Source organism: Littorina saxatilis, linkage group LG11 (assembly GCF_037325665.1).
Source record: "Littorina saxatilis isolate snail1 linkage group LG11, US_GU_Lsax_2.0, whole genome shotgun sequence".
Lineage (NCBI taxonomy): Eukaryota > Metazoa > Mollusca > Gastropoda > Littorinimorpha > Littorinidae > Littorina > Littorina saxatilis.
The window spans coordinates 29,984,659-30,002,160 of NC_090255.1; the positions used below are offsets into that span (position 1 = coordinate 29,984,659).

General features: G+C 44.6%; 1 protein-coding gene across 1 annotated transcript in view; it reads right to left on the reverse strand.

Annotated features, from left to right (window-relative positions):
• LOC138980226 (extracellular sulfatase Sulf-1-like) overlaps positions 1–17,502 on the reverse strand; it is a 63,577-nt gene that overhangs the window by 26,944 nt on the left and 19,131 nt on the right. Inside the window, exons 6-10 of the mRNA XM_070353065.1 lie at positions 10,277–10,427; positions 6,959–7,134; positions 6,498–6,626; positions 2,403–2,468; positions 1,312–1,480 (exon numbers count right to left, since the gene is read on the reverse strand). Coding sequence (XP_070209166.1) covers positions 1,312–1,480; positions 2,403–2,468; positions 6,498–6,626; positions 6,959–7,134; positions 10,277–10,427 — 691 coding nt within the window. The remainder of the gene's footprint in view (positions 1–1,311; positions 1,481–2,402; positions 2,469–6,497; positions 6,627–6,958; positions 7,135–10,276; positions 10,428–17,502) is intronic.

The following is a 17,502-nucleotide window of genomic DNA, read 5'->3' on the forward strand; positions in this document are numbered from 1 at the left end:
CATAGGAAGTACAATGGTGCTTATTGGCTCTTTCTACCATGAGATATGGTCACTTTTAGTGGTTCACTACCTTATTTTGGTCACATTTCATAAGGGTCAAAGTGACCTTGACCTTGATCATATGTGACCAAATGTGTCTCATGATGAAAGCATAACATGTGCCCCACATAATTTTTAAGTTTGAAACAGTTATCTTCCATAGTTCAGGGTCAAGGTCACTTCAAAATATGTATACAATCCAACTTTGAAGAGCTCCTGTGACCTTGACCTTGAAGCAAGGTAAACCAAACTGGTATCAAAAGATGGGGCTTACTTTGCCCTATATATCATATATAGGTGAGGTATTGAATCTCAAAAACTTCAGAGAAAATATGAAAAATGTGAAAAATAGCTGTTTTTTAGGCAACATTTATGGCCCCTGCGACCTTGACCTTGAAGCAAGGTCAAGATGCTATGTATGTTTTTTGGGGCCTTGTCATCATACACCATCTTGCCAAATTTGGTACCGATAGACTGAATAGTGTCCAAGAAATATCCAATGTTAAAGTTTTCCGGACGTCACTTTTGCTTCGCATGTGAGTCAAAAATGACATGGGTTTATTGGCTGGATCCTGATCTTGTAACTAAGGTAAATATAAACATAAGAAGCTGATTACTCTAGACCACAGTAACAGAGAGTCCATCACATATGTACACTCATTGTATACTCTCTCTCTCTCTCTCTCTCTCTCTCTCTCTCTCTCTCTCTCTCTCTCTCTCTCTCTCTCTCTCTCTCTCTCTCTCTCTCTCTCTCTCTCTCTCTCTCTCTCTCTCTCTCTCTCTCTCTCTCTCTCTCTCTCTCTCTCTCTCTCTCTCTCTCTCTCTCTCTCTCTATTAGGGCGAGGGCTGGATGTAAAAAAGCAATATTCTTGCTTATCTATTACCCTCGATAATAAAGATTTTGTCTTGTCTTGTCTCTCTCTCTCTCTCTCTCTCACACACAAACACACACACACACACACACACATATTTACACCCAAAACAACAACAATATCATAAGGCTCCCTCCCGACCTCCCCCGAAATCACAATCGTCACCATCAACGCCACAAAAAGCACACAGTATCCATCACATAATTATAACAATGAATAGTGGTTCTGTCAAAGCGCTGTATCAAAGAATAGCCTAGCTACTAAAACTCAAAGTCAAAGCATTTTGTAATAGAAGTACTGGTAACATTAATACATGACAAGACATCGACAGATACCGACACGTGTACGTACACATACACAAACACCTAAATTTCTAAACGCAAGAACATATTCTGCTAACCTGGTTAGGTTTACAAGGACGCAGTAGCATTTTCTTGGGGTTGGAGCACTGTCGTAGAACCTTCTTCTGTTTGGGTTGCAGATAGCGATGCAGATTATTCTGATTCTGCTGCATCAGAGTGTTGTGTTTTTCTCGCATTCGAATCTTTCGCATCTTTTCAGACACTTTCCTGTACAACAGACAGCTTGAAGATAAGCATGCACTGGAAATGTGTGGTTTTTTAATCAATACAACTTTCAAAATACATGTACCAAACCAGACTGTCATTTAGCCAGCCATACTTTCTTTCTTTACTTTCTTTATTTGGTGTTTAACGTCGTTTTCAACCATTCAAGGTTATATCGCGACGGGGAAAGGGGGGAGATGGGATAGGGGAAAGGGGGGAGATGGGATAGAGCCACTTGTTAATTGTTTCTTGTTCACAAAAGCACTAATCAAAAAATTGCTCCAGGGGCTTGCAACGTAGTACAATATATGACCTTACTGGGAGAATGCAAGTTTTCAGTACAAAGGACTTAACATTTCTTACATAGTGCTTGACTAAAATCTTTACAAACATTGACTATATTCTATACAAGAAACACTTAACAAGGGTAAAAGGAGAAACAGAACCGTTAGTCGCCTCTTACGACATGCTGGGTAGCATCGGGTAAATTCTTTCTCGTCCCAACCAATATGGGACTCCCCCTAACCCGCGGGGGGTAGCCAGCCATACGCCATTTTCGAGAGATCAAAGATAACACTAAAATGTATAATTTTCACTGATTCAGCCATCACCGTACTACACATTACTAACCTTAATGTTGTCCCATATAGCATACAAAAGGAAAGGAGCAATTGAATAAACAAACAAACAAAAAATATAACAAACACGACAAACACAACCCTGACGGTGCGGTGGACAAGTGGATAAGACATTAAAATACCCAGCATGCTTCCTCCGAAAGTGGCACGTGGCTGCCTAAATGGCCGGGTAAAAACAGTCATACACGTAAAAACCCACTAGTGCAAAAAACATGAGTGAACGTGAGAGTTTGAGCCCATGATCGAAGAGGAAAAAGAACAAGAAACACAGCCTCCTATTTGCTTACCCTCTTTCAAGCAGGATACTGTCTCTCCACGGCTTGTCAGGTCTGACAAAGTCCTTGTGGTCTGATCTGCAATACATAAACAAGATTTGATAGGTTTCCACAATTTCGAATGTATCTCTTTCAAACAGTATGTCATTGCACCATAATTATACATGGGTGAAACCTAGGAAAATCAAATTGACTGAATTTTTTTTGAGGCAGGGGTCCAGGGGCCGCCCAGGCCCTGGCGGGGTACGGGGCAGGGCCCCGTTAGGGGGTCCAGGGGGGCAACGCCCCCCACCCGAAAACGAATTTTTGCATTATTCATTGTGATTTTGTGGCCTTTCCTGGCCAAATGATACACTATCATGCAGGTCAAAAAAATACCTTCAGATTCTAATGATATGGTAAAAAGGGTAAACAAAATCAAAACAATTCACAGAAGTAATCATTTTTCTTTTGTAATTGTATCCTTTCACACTTGCATCTTCCAACACAACGACACAATTGACAACAATTAACATTGACAACAGCCATACTACATGAAATAGAAAGTGAACAACTGAACAACTGAAATAAAAGTTCGAAATATTTGATTATAAGAAGCAAACATTGCCAGACAGGCATTGAAATAAATGATGAAACAGAATGTCACACATGCAAACAGCATGATGTAGCACTGCACAAAGTAGCAACTAAGCAGTAGCATCTCTTATACTTATAGTGCAAAGTTCTCAAGGAAAAGCCCTTGAGTTTCAAGCACCAAACTTATCACACACAGTTTTACTTTCATGAATTCCAACCCGGGCACACTGCAACCGGTTCACTATAGCAGTTCGAAAACGTGTTCCGCAAGTAGTTTCGGTTTAAAAAATTTTTTAAAAAACAATTTTTTTCTTCAAAATTGCAGATTGACGGAATTTCCGTCAGACTTATTTTCAGATTGACGGATTTCAGTCAATTGACGGGCTACTTTCACCCATGATTATATCTATAAATATACAGTGCCATATTTCCGTTCCCAGTTATCAATTGCAAACATCAACATAAGTCCAGTTAAGGGCAGACACCACAGTGAAAAAAGTGATTTTTTTGTTCCCTGGTCATTTCGGTTTTCTTTCTGATTCTGGATTTTGAACCTCTTCTGGTTACTCTGATGTACTGATTTTAGATCAGAATTAATCATAAACGGTCAAAACGGCTAAATGAACAATGTATGTGTATGCAATTGTGTATTGAACAAACACAAAACAGCAAAAAAAATGCGTATGTTTGAGAGGTGAATGTGAGTCAAACACATCGTCAACGGTGGTCACGTTAGCATGACTGGAATGAGTTGTCTTTTCTTTGCTACAATCAGTTCATACCGCGGACAACGGGAATTTCCGTTTACAGATTTCGCGCCGTTAGTAACAGCAACTAGAAGACATTCCAATGAGCCGAAGACAACCGATGAAGATTCCGGGAGATTCCGTGTGAACATTTTTGTCTACTGACCAATCGAATCGCGGATATTAAACTTCGTTTATGCTCGGTCTCGTTCGGTTCGATTCGGCCTTCCCAGAATGCAATATTCTTGATTTCCGCCAGGTCTCGCCAAAGGCGATGTGAAACATCTACAGCTGCGATTTTCCTTGGATATCTTTGTGGAAACTTCAGTTTATCACACGTTTTGCCCGGATTTCAGTGCTTGACACGCAAAGGAGATAATTATCGACTAAAATCAGATCAGTTGCAGAGGCTGGCGTGACAGAAGTTTAAAAAGAAAGTGCGAGTCGATAGTGTCGTCTGCTATTGCTACGAACGAATCGGAAGATCAAGTTTGTGCATTCTTCTTCGTCCAGAATGAAAATTGGCTGGAAACTATGCTGCTTCCCTTGCAACAGCTGAGATGGAGCAAGAAATCACCACCGGTGGTGTACGTTTGAAGCACGTTGCCATGAGTGTTTTGAGCCACGACTTATTTTAGAGTTGCGGAGCGGAATGCGTACGGCAAAAAGGACAACACGGAGTTTGCCATTTATGGCAACGAGAAGGCAGACCCTATATCTTTTCTCTTGAAAAAAGCAAATAAACTGCTTAGAAAAAGAACAATCAATACAAAAATGACTATGTTCAGCCATGGTGCAACTTGCATCTCCTGGGAAATCTGGTGCAGTGAATACTAGCCCAAGCAGAGCAGGGAAGATTCCAAGCAGCTGATAAGCAAGATGGTAGTAGGACTAGGTATGTATTTTTTTCTTCTTTTGACAAACATGTAGAAGTTTATATATTTGTTTGGTTATGTGTGTGTGTGTGTGTGTGTGTGTGTGTGACTGTTTTATGCTGAAGAACAGAATCTAAGTAACAACACCCTGATGCAAAGAAACTGAATAGGATGCAAATTTAGTCAGTTATGTGCTGCTACTGTGAAGCTTGGTTGTCACAAGGTTTGTCAGTGTTGGGGCAAAACATCTGTTCTTTCCTCATTTATTTTCTCGAGCATATTATATATAGCTTGCTCCTGTGATCACAGTTTTCTTGTGGCTCAAACAAACATGCATTCACATGGCCCAGTGAGTGAACATTGCTTGTGGTCATACGTCCCATGCAGACCATATGGTTTCTGCATGCAATGTATGTGCAATAGCTGTAAACCAGATCAGCACTGCCTAATAGTACCATTCACATGATTTGTCAACATCTTTTTGTTCACTGCTTGACTATCAGCACTGACATATGCATGCGCCCAAATATCGTGTTACCATGTATCACAATATTAGAATACCTTTTTTCAAATGTGTGTGTAAGGGGGGGGGGGGGGGGGGGGTCATTGTTGGGAAAATGTGAATAGCAGTATATGAGTTTGTCATAGACATATATTAATTTTGAATTTATGTTGTCTCTACAGATGCAGAAGCTGGAGAGGAGCTTCCAAAGTACCCATGGCATTGCAAGGCAATTCACAGAAGTCAACCCAAATAATTGTAGTATAGAAAGTAAAGGACACTGTCATATGACTCCCTGATTATTCAAAGCAAGTCCAAAAGAGGTCCAAGATAAAAGGCTTCACTGATAACAAGTTGGGAGTTATGGATGGGCATACTTTACGCAGCGTGAACATAACGGATGAGAGTTGATCATTGTGACCTTCGAACAGTTTCCTTGGTGCTTGCAGAACACTGGGTGTTGTTATTTTAAATTTTGTTGAATTTAGTTTCTGTTTTTTTGTGGAACTAAGCAAGACTTGTTGTTTTGTTAGTGTTGTTTTGTTACATGTTTCATAAACGTTTGTGTACAAAAAATACATTTTCTTCGCGTTTTGTGTATTTTCTCAAAACTACTTTTTTGTCACTTCAAAAGCCTAAGGCTTTTTTTCTTATGAACTTGCGTTGTTGAAACTTTGCATACATCTTGAGTGTGTTATTTTGCAGAAACTGATAGAGTGATTTCTTGAAAAAAATATTTATTGAGAAGTTATACCGTTTTGGGGGGCGTTTTTTCATGAAACTCAACATCACTCACTTTCATCACTGATATTTTTTAAATGACTTGAGATATCAAAAAACGACTCTATCAGTTTCTCGGCATTGTGCTAAAGTATAAATAACAAGCATCAAAACAAAATTTCATGCAGTTTTAAAAAAGCCTTAGGGTTTTAAAAAGGGGCAGTTTGGCGGCCATCTTGGATTGCTACCATGGCAACCGATGGTCCAAATTTTTATTTTTTTTCATTTTCTCAGGAGATGGACTGAGTACTTAAATTCTGAAACATTTGTTGACCCAAGAGTTAAGAAACAAAAAAAATCACTTTTAACACCAGTGCCTCCCCTTAACTGGAATTCAGTTTCACTGCATCATTTTTTGTCGTAGGGGAGTGAGAAGTTAGAGATCTCAACTAATCTCAAGCCAGCTTTATGAGGGCGGTGCCCACTCCTCACCCTCCCTGGCCCTGGGTGGCTGGGTGGACTGAGAGCGCTCAGAAAAATTGGGTGTTTGTGTTCACACCGGGTGGGGAACGAACCCACAACCTCCAGCGTGAGAAGCAAGCGCTCTAACCACTGTGCCACTCGAGTAAGGTCGACAAAACAGGTTTGTTGTGGTGTTTTTTTTATTTCTGCACCACTGTGTACTGACCTTTGAGGGTCCTGCGAAGCCCTTAGGAGGGGCAGCAGTGAAGTACCGTCCATGTGGTCTGGTACTGGGACGCCACCCATGTCCAACAATGTCGGTGCCAAGTCCACGTTGGCCGCTAAATTGGAAATTCTGAGAAAAAATAAAAACAATCAGTCATTATGTATTGCTCAAGATGTTCCTGCTGTTAGCATTAATTTCAGTTTAACAGTCACTAATAACAGTGGCTGAAACTATATATTTATATAAAAACATACTTTCTGAGTTCACATCACCAAGCACAAACGCATGCTCTTTCTCACACAATCTCTCAAACACACTCCCTCTGTCTCTCTCTCTCACACACACACACACACACACACACACACACACACACACTCTCTCTCTCTCTTGCTTCCTCTCACTCTCACCAACCCCCCATCCCCACACTCACCACACGCAAGAACACACACACACACAGTCACCTTATGCCAGGCTTGACGCCAGGACCAGAGACGATGAGAGGGACGCGAGTGTCAAAGTCATAGGCTAACGACTTTCCCTTGATGAGGCCAAACTGACCGAGATGGTAGCCGTGGTCAGAAGTGTATATGATGTATGTGTTGTCCAGCTCGTCTAGCATGGTCAGCTCATAGTAAACCTGAATCCAACATGCAGACAATAAAAATAATAATAATAATGATATCGCTCATACCACAGAAATCTATGCGATATGCTCTCCGCGCATTACATATTACTATTTAACATAACATAAAATCAAATACATATATACATTCCAGCAAAACAATAAACTTACAACAACACATAGTCATAGATAGACAACACACAATAAATCATGTACAATCAACATGGGAAGATCTCAACTTACACACACACACAAACACACACACACACACACACACACACACACACACACACACACACACACACACACACACACACACACACTGTGCCACACCACACATCATGTACAGCCATCTCTTTAAACAGGACAAGTAGAGGGATGTTCCCGGCCTCAGAAGACAAAACATCAGTTGGACCTGGATTGAAGACATGTATACAGTCGAGATCGCTTTACACGAAATGAAAGGGACCAATATTTTTTTGAGTTAACGTTTTTTCGCGATAACGAAAATGATCAAACTATTTTGAAATCGGTTTACTAGCAGCAATGTTCGCGAACTCGTTTGAACTGCTGACGCGATTCGGTTTCAGCTTTCGGTTTGAACGGAAGTACTCTTTTGTGTAAGAATACAGCCCGCGTCTTGTTGTTGTTAACTTCGCAGGAGTCTGACTTTCGGGTCGCTACATTTCTCTGACAGCGAATAAAAGGCTCTATTTCCAAAGGAAGCCGCTTTTTTCCGTGTTTTGACGGGCCAATGAAGTGATGAAATGATTAAAGCATAGAAGATACCCGTTTTAAGTATAAACGCTTCAACAGAGTTGATCGGTGCTGACCAACCGAGCAAACGCGCGTAAGCCGTAGAGTGTTTTCGGAAGTGGCTTCAGAATCTTGATACACCGTGACATTTGTGTGCCATCTGCTCCAATTTCTAAAGTGAGAGATTATGGAATTATCGGGAAGAATATGCACGCGCAAGAAGCAAACACCACAAGAGAGCTGTACCGACTTTGTGATAAAGTCTAAGTTTACGTCGACCATTTCATTCTTTCTTTCAATGGGCCGTGCAAACACGTGAACACTTCTCGCTTTGGAAGCTACAAGTTGAAAAAAACCAGTTGTTTGGTGGTGCAAGAGACCGAGAATCGGCTTCGTGTAAACGTTTTTTGCGTGAGTCTCAGATCGTTTTATTTCGCGTTATGATGGTTTTTTTAGAAGGGTTTATGAAGGGTATGATTGGGACTGACAACACCTTTCGCGTAATGGTTTTTTTCGGCTTATCGTTTTTCAGGTTAAATGATCTCGACTGTAGGTCCAGTTGCCCTGGCTTTGTGTCCAAAGCAGAAAATATAATGGTCAGAAGATCTACATATCAAAGCTAATGCACGGTCGACTAGCGAAGGATCAGACAAAATTTAGCGTCAGATTAAAAAAAAAGTATGCGTCAAAGACCAAAGATCGAGGCCTTGGCCAAAAAAAAAATAGTCTGTTTACGGTAACATAGGCCAAAAAAATAGGGTGGTTAGGTCAGATTTTTTTTTTCCCCCTCAAAAAACCCATATTTGGCTCACGTGAGTGTAGCCTATGCGATGCTAACTTTTGTCTGTCTGTGCATGCGTGCGTGCGTGCGTTTGTATGTATGTCTGTGGTAGAAACTTTAACATTTGACTGAACACCGAAATACTAATTTTACCTGGTTATTATCCAAGCAACAGCTTCAAAGTATTGAAGCAATGATCAACATTTCGTCGGCACGTATGTAGTTAAAGTGTGTATCCAAAGAAAACGGGTGGTGGTTTTTTTTTTTGTTGGGGGGGGGGGGGGGGGGGTAAACACAGGTGACTGGTTTGTGTCGTGTGTGGTATGTAGACCAGGTCAGGGGTCAAGGTTAGGTCAGATCGCGTGAAGGATTGTGGTATATACAGTCATCACCGAGCTGCAGTTCGCCGATTCGGAGAAGACGTTTTCAGATTGTTCGGTTTCGTAGCTCCAGAAAAATAGATAAGGAAGATACCAAAGGAGATTTCCTACAGGTTAATCTGCACAGCGTGTTTCCAGTGTCTGCGCAGTGTCGATCTGGCAGTCGTGTCCCCGTAAGTAGGCTACAGACAGACAGATCTAGATCTAGTGTCTCGCACTCTTGCACAGTGTCACCTATGCTTACTGTGTGTGTGTATATGTGACAGAGTGATTGAGTTTGTGTTACTGTTTGTCGATTTCTTTCGTGAGCCTTGAAGGCTTCGCCTCTTGTTTTAAGTTATTTTGCCCAAAAATAACTTCTTTTTTTTCCCCCCCCAAATGCCAAAAAAGTCTTGGGTCGCGCGAAAAAATAGGGTCGGTCGGGATACCGTAAACAGACTATTTTTTTGTGTGGCCTTAACCGACACTAGTATTAATCAGGAAAGTTATTTCATCCAAAAATGCCCACCCTACACAGGTAGCAATCAGGATGTTGATTTTTGGTATGTGTCCAAGTAGGAGACGGTCTAATCCCACGTAAAAAGGCCATATCTGAGATGGTACCGGCACGGTTGGCCTAGTGGTAAGGCGTCCGCCCCGTGATCGGGAGGTCGTGCAGTATTGGCGTTAACCGGTAATTAACGGTATTTTACCGGTTGAAATTAGAAAATACCGGAAAATAATTGGCTGCCGGTATAACCTACCGGTTGATATTAAGAACTACGGGGTTTTTTCACTGGTAAGACAACAAAACCAGTACTCTGAGTTGGACTCTAACTGGTTCCAATGACCAGCCTACCTTTTTTTTCTGGATAGTTTTCATCATAAAAGTTTGTGTACCAGTTTGAAAACATATTAGCGCCATCACTGTCGTGGGTTCGAACCCTGGCCGGGTAATACCTAAGACTTTAAAATTGGCAATCTAGTGGCTGCTCCGCCTGGCGTCTGGCATTATGGGGTTAGTGCTAGGACTGGTTGGTCCGGTGTCAGAATAATGTGACTGGGTGAGACATGAAGCCTGTGGTGCGACTTCTGTCTTGTGTGTGGCGCACGTTAAATGTCAAAGCAGCACCGCCCTGATATGGCCCTTCGTGTTCGGCTGGGCGTTAAGCAAACAAACAAACCAAAATCTGAGATGGTTGGACTGATAACATGGAAAAGATTGTGCCTTTAATAGCATATGTATAAAAAAAAGTCTTACCTTTTCCACCAGGTCGTCAACTGACTGTAGCGTCTGTAAACGTCGCCTCTGCAGCAGGTCTGTGAAGATTTTGTATTGTGGGGTCATGGGGTCTGTGCGGCGTAACAACCACTGTTTGTCTACATTTGGGGCAATGTTCCAGCTCGGCGTTCTGTAAATAAAAAATAAAAAAAGTAAATGAACACAGTACGGATTATCGCTCAATCTATACATAGACTGACAACATCATACAGCTAGCAGCATTTAGTCTTAAAATCAAAAATGAACAGATTTTAATCATTTGTTTGCAGACAGACCGTCACCCAACCACCACCACCACCACCACCACCAGACACCCCCCCCCCCCCCCCCCCCCCCCAGGTGTAAACTCAACATTGTGTACCAGGGTTCCACACAACCCCAAAAGTCAAGGGTATTCATACCCTTTCACGAAAAAAAGTAAAGGGTTTTTATACCCCTTCCAGATTTTTCACAGGGTATGAGTGACAATCGGTGTATCCATGAAATGTATATTTCTTTCGAATACATCACCTCAATTTAACTATAAGGAGTTACCCTACTTATGAGTATCAGACTGAGTAGCACCTTGCAACCAATAAATGTTCAAGGTTGCTAACTCTTGGCTACTTCGCCAGTGCGCCATTTGTGGGAGTAGTCTCCCCTACCGGCAGTGACCCTCCACGCATGCGCACCATACTCCCTCAGTTCAAATTCTCGCTACTACGAGTACAGACGTATACTGACGAATTACCGTGGATTGTTTTTACAAACGGTATTTTTTGGTTAGTCTTCTTCAAGACTTCAAACTGTGGGTATTCCTTTCCTATTCTATATAAATTATCACACAGTTGATCAATTGGACGCACAACAGAGGGATGTTTTTCTCTGTCACGCGGGTACCAAACTCGGACGTTTTCGTCCAATACAGTTACACAGGCCATGCGGCATTCATGTGTTGTATCTACTTTATTCTTACTCTTAGCAAGAATAATTCTCTTTCAGTAGAGAAGGGCTGTTCTTCACAGAAGACGTTTATATATCGAACCGCTGTTTTACAGAACGGAAAGTACAGCCAGCCTCTGCTGTTAACCAACTCACGAACATATGAAAGTAACACCTACCTTGTGGATTCAAAATGGCGGCCGTAAACAAAATGGCGGCCGTAGCACGTGTCTCCACTGAGATGCAACTTTGCTAAAGAACCTTTGAGCTGTCCTAAGATCTCACACACCACTACCTTTCAGGATCTGGTACATGCATATTATAGGGTTTTTTGTCTATATGTCAGGTTATATATATATATATATATATATAAATTTTAAAAAAAAAATAAATAAATAAAAACATTTTTTTTATTTTTTTTTAGGGGTTGTGGTTGTTTGTGCCTTTGCGGGCATAACAGGTATAGAAGGTAAGGTTACTGGGTACCTTTTCTGGCTCTGCCACACCTTCAACCTCTTTCCAATAGCCTTGGACTTGACTTAGAATATTCAGGTTGTCTCACTGAATATTTTTTCTTACCTGTCATATAACAACTATATATGGATATTGCCTAACCTCATAAAGCTAAGAGGCACTATAGCATTGTCAAGACAGACATTATAACGTCACTTAGTCTGTTACAGATGTCTCGCATCTGTGTCAAATGCAAGAAGCCCACTTGGTGTGAGGATAACCATGACACTTGTGCTCGCTGCACAGGGTGTCACAGCTCAGCACCATGTGATCTCTGCCAGTCCTGGCCTCTGGAAGCATGGAAAGATCTACTCTCCTTAAGGCCCCTTAAGGACACGAGAAACACCCCGTCGGAAGTACTGTCCCTTATTTCTGCTTCTTCACGACTCTCGGGATATCGCAAGAGAGCTGACAAGTCCTTGACTGCCACGCATCATCGGACAAGCTCAGCGGTCCTACCACGCCGGACAACTGTTCCAGCTGCCACAATTACCAGGCCTCCTTCACGCGAGCGTAGATGCGACAGCCCGTCCTCCAGAGACAGACGTTCCCGCAGTCCACGGTCTACGGAACGGCGCCACTCTCCTCGCAGTCGCCGTTCGTCTCGTTCTCCTTCAGCCAGTCAGAGACCTCGGGTCAGCTCATGTCATTCAAGGGAGACAGGACGCTCGCAGGAACAGAGCCGACACAGAGGAGAGCAAGGTCCCTCCAGGGATAGCAGGCGTCGCTCCAGGGCAGACAGTCGCCTTTCACGCGATGATCGCCGACACTCCCACGCCCAAAATCAACATGCTGAGGAGACTCACGTGGACTATTACAGGCTATCTAGGGAAGCAAGCCGGCGTCCCAGTTCAGAACGTCAACGTTCCAGATCTCCACATACGCGACGTTCCTGGTACAACGAACGGACTTCGTTTGACTTCCGTCGTTCTCACAGCCGCTCCTTTTCACCCATACGGAATTTCAGGAGAGGCGACTCACCTTCTCGTAGGTCAACCCTCTCCGATTGGAGAGAGAGGTCCCCAACTTCTAACATAAACACCTGGACATCGGAGCCGGAACCCACCAAAACCACCGATGGGCTGATGCAGGGGTGCAAGGCTGAGATTCTTCGCATTCTTTCTGAAGAGGCCTTTGCTCCACAGGTCGCAAAGAAGAATTCTGCCATTAAGCCTTCCCTTCTCACCGAACAGGAAGAAAAAACCAGCTCCTTCCCTCTGTCGAACCAAGCAGCACTCATCTTGGAGAAAATTAATAACCATCTCTCGGGACCAGCCCACAAGCCGGAAGCGGTGCTACCAGCCTTCGTGACAGAGGTCGAATACAAGAAGACCTGGTATGAGACTCCCGATGCCCCTTTCTCCAGTACAAATCCAGAAACGGAGAGAGAATTAGAATTCTTTGGGGTACAACGTCAACCTAAGGATCAGGTCTTACCTAAGAGAACTTGGGAGCACTTCACTAGGATCCTGCGTCAACTTGTTCAAGCTGCCTCGTTCAATGAACTAGCTTCCAACGCACTTGGAACGCTTTTAAGGAACAGCTCTCTGACGGACACAGTTGCTGTCAACCGCCTCACCTTTGGGTTGAATAATTCATCACTCAACTTACTGGCGGGACTGCTCCAGCTGATTGGTGATATGCAACTCATCGAGAGAGACACGCTTATGGAGCGCCTGAAGGCAACCCCAGCCACCAAGTTTGCCTTACGAGCCGGCCCGATCGGCAACTCGCTCCTCTTTGGAGGACAAGTGGCAAAGATGAAGGAGGCACTCACCAAAGAAGCAACAACAGCCAAGCAGTCTACACAGAGACAGCCCTTTCGTAAAGACCGCCGGGCAACGGGAAACAGAGATTTCTACACGAGAAGGCGTGGGAAGCAGGGCTTTCAACGCTCACAGAGAGGAGGACAGCGGCAGCCACCGCAGCGTGGGGGTCGAACTAGAGGAGGGTCCTCCTCCAAGTTTGGCGCTCGTAGACCATGACTCTCACCCCAGCGCTCCTCCCCTTCCCCCCCTTCCCCCTCAGCCTTCTTCCCGTACACCCATCGCACTAGGGGCAAGACTTCAACTTTTTGCCCCAGTTTGGCAGTCCCTGTCAACCGACGCATGGGTAATTCAAACGGTGACAGAAGGCCTCAGAATATCGTTCACCTCTCACCCCCCCCTGACCACATGCCCCGTCTTTACCAAAGTCTCCAACAATCCAGAGAAAGCAAAGGCCCTCCTCAACGAGGTACAATCACTGGTACTCAAGAAAGCTGTTTTCCTAGTAAACAAGGTAAGTTCTCCAGCCTTTTACTCAACCCTGTTTGTCGTTCTAAAACCCAACGGACAATGGAGACCAGTTATCGACCTCAGCTCTCTGAACAAATTCATCAACGCTCCACACTTCAAGATGGAGACAACCAAAACGGTTCGCAACGCGGTGAGACCAAACGATTATGGGGTCAGCCTAGACTTGTCCGACGCGTACCTTCACGTACCAATACACAAAGCGTCCAGGAAATACCTTCGCTTTGCCATAAACGGCCAAGTCTTCTCTTTCAGAGCACTACCTTTCGGTCTCAACCTCAGCCCTTGGGCCTTCACACGTCTTATGGACGAGGTGATTGCCATTCACCGCCACCAAGCACAGGCAGTCACTTCAAACTACCTGGACGACATACTTCAAAGACATCAGTCCCCAGCCGTCCTCAGAAAGGATCTACAGTCTCTGATCTTGCTGCTGCAGAAACTGGGTTGGATGATCAACTTGGAGAAATCAGACCTAGAGCCTTCCCAAACCTTCACCCACCTAGGTATGCTGTTCAGGACAGCAGAGAACAGGGTTTCCCTGCCCCCCAAACGGGTGGACAAGATCATCAACACCATCAATTCCACACTGAGTTTGGAAAACATGTCGGCAAGGAGCTTCCTCAGCCTCATAGGCCTGCTCAACGCGGCCTCAGACCTCCTGGAATTGGGCAGGATCTTTCTCAGACCCATCCAGTATGCTCTCACAGATGCCTGGACGCAGAGCTCAGAGGACCTGGATGTACTGATTCCCATCTCGAGCAACCTGGCACAGGCGCTCGAAGTTTGGACGAACAAATCATGGCTGGAGCTAGGAGTACCGCTCAAAAGGCTGTCGCCTTCGCTCTCGCTATGTTGCGATGCGAGCATAGAGGGCTGGGGGGCCCATCTTCTCCCAGATTTCCAGGAGACTCACGGTATCTGGTCGAGACAGGAGGCCTTGGCTCACATCAATCTCCTAGAACTCCGAGCGGTATGGAAAGCCCTCCTCCACTGGACAGCGCTCCTCAGGGGCTCGCCGGTTCTCGTCTTGTCAGACAACTCGACAGTGGTGGCATACATTCGCAACCAGGGTGGAACCCACTCCAGAGAACTCACCAATCTTGTCAGGGAGATACTACTCTGGTGCAGAGATTACCACATAGACCTGACAGTGAGACACATCCCCGGGAGGCTAAACGTACTGGCGGACACACTCTCCAGAAAAGGTCAAGTGATCCACACGGAGTGGTCGCTCCACCCGCACGTCTTCACGGAGATCACACGGTCCATGGGGACTCCACACGTAGACCTGTTTGCCACACGGTGGAACCACAAGGTACAGACTTTTGTCTCACCGGTACCGGATCCTCTAGCTATAGCCGTAGATGCCCTCAGTCTGGACTGGACGAACATGTATGCCTATGCCTTTCCCCCCTCGGTCCTGCTACCAAAGGTACTGCAGAAAATCGCAGAAACAACGTGCCAAATCATCCTGATCGCTCCCCTCAACTGGAACAGATCGTGGATATCCCTTCTCCTGGACCTGGCAACAGCTCCCCCCATAAAACTGCCGGAGAGACCGGATCTTCTCAGGCAACCAAGGTCCGGGATATATCACCAGGACCCAGCGTGCCTCAAGCTTCACGCTTGGACTCTATTAGGACCGCTCTCCGCAGCAGAAGATTCAGTGAACCCATCTTGGAGAGAATTGCTACGGCACGAAGGCCCTCCACCTTAAAGGTGTATGAAGGAAAATGGAAAGTCTTCTCCAATTGGTGTGATAGAAGATCACTGGACCCACTCTGCCTCTTACCTCACCATCTCGCTGATTTCTTCCTTTGGCTGTTTGAAGAAAGGAATCTGGCACCTATAACCATAAAAGGCTACAGATCAATGATCTCTGACACTTACAGGCATCACGGGGGATTTGAAGTAGGCAGAGACAAAGATCTATCAGACCTACTGGCCAATTTCGAGAGATCTAGACCTAGAACCAGAGTCTTGTTCCCATCTTGGGATATTGGGCTAGTCTTAAAATGGCTAGATTCAGCTTCTTTCGAACCTTTACAGGTAGCAACCCTGCGTTCCCTTACTCTCAAGACGTGCTTCTTGACAGCACTGGCTTCGGCAGCTAGAGTTAGTGAGATACACGCCTTGGCAGCGGATGCAAATCACCTTCAATTCAGGAATGATGGGTCAGTCCTATTACTAACTGAAGCAGGATTTGTAGCTAAGAATAGGCTACCTACGACAGGCAACCAGTCGATCGTTATCAAGCCGCTTCCAGTCAATCAGAGCTCTCCTGATCATCTCCATGACCCTGTGAGAGCCTTGTCTATCTACCTGGAGAGGACCAGATCTCTACGAGACTCCTCCCAGCAGCTTTTCCTGTCATTTGCTGAATCTCGACCTCGGACTTCCCCTCAAACCATCTCTTCATGGCTGCGGACAGTCATCAGATCAGCTTACAGGGATGCTAGCATTCCACTACCAGGACCCTCACGTCCTAAGGCTCATGACGTCAGAGCCATAGCGGCAAGCCTGGCCTTTGACAGGAACATAGCGGTCAGCGAGATCATCCAAGCAGTGGGGTGGAAATCAAGTTCTACTTTTGGGAAATTCTACCTGAGAGATCTCTCCCAGGATCGCCCCACTCTCAGTCGAGTCGGCGCGATTTCAGCTGCACAGCTGGTCACTCATCCGACTCAGTGATTCTCGCTACTCAGTCCGCTTATATCTGCCTTTTCTTCCAGTCACATCTGGAGCGGATGCTGGTTTGTTTGTTTGTCAAACAACTGAGTCGGATTAGGAGTCAATAGAGTGACAGGGTAAGTCACCCCCCGTCCTTTTATCTATTCTCCTTATAGTTAAATTGAGGTGATGTATTCGAAAGAAATATGTATTTTTTACAAGTAAAATGACTATTTCTAAGAATACTCACCTCAATTTAACCACAGACCCTCCCGCCTTCCCCGCAATTGACTTAACAGCTCGAATTGAACTGAGGGAGTATGGTGCGCATGCGTGGAGGGTCACTGCCGGTAGGGGAGACTACTCCCACAAATGGCGCACTGGCGAAGTAGCCAAGAGTTAGCAACCTTGAACATTTATTGGTTGCAAGGTGCTACTCAGTCTGATACTCATAAGTAGGGTAACTCCTTATAGTTAAATTGAGGTGAGTATTCTTAGAAATAGTCATTTTACTTGTTAAAAATACATTTTTTTGTTCTTTCGTTTTGCGAGGCATTATTTTGAGCAGGCGACAGCACAGGATAGGCTAAAGCGAACAGTGCCATCGAGATGATCAGTTTAAAGATATCGCGCAGTTTGAGGACAAGGGAGGCAACCTCTGCTTCACGGCGTGCCAGTGTCGACAGAGGAGTGGCACGAACACGGCGTGTACTTTAGTGGTCTCAGTAGAGCAGGCGGCCTGCATGCTGTTGCTTGTAAACTAGCAAAGGCTATACCCTTTCAGCGTTTGACTCGTACGTTTTT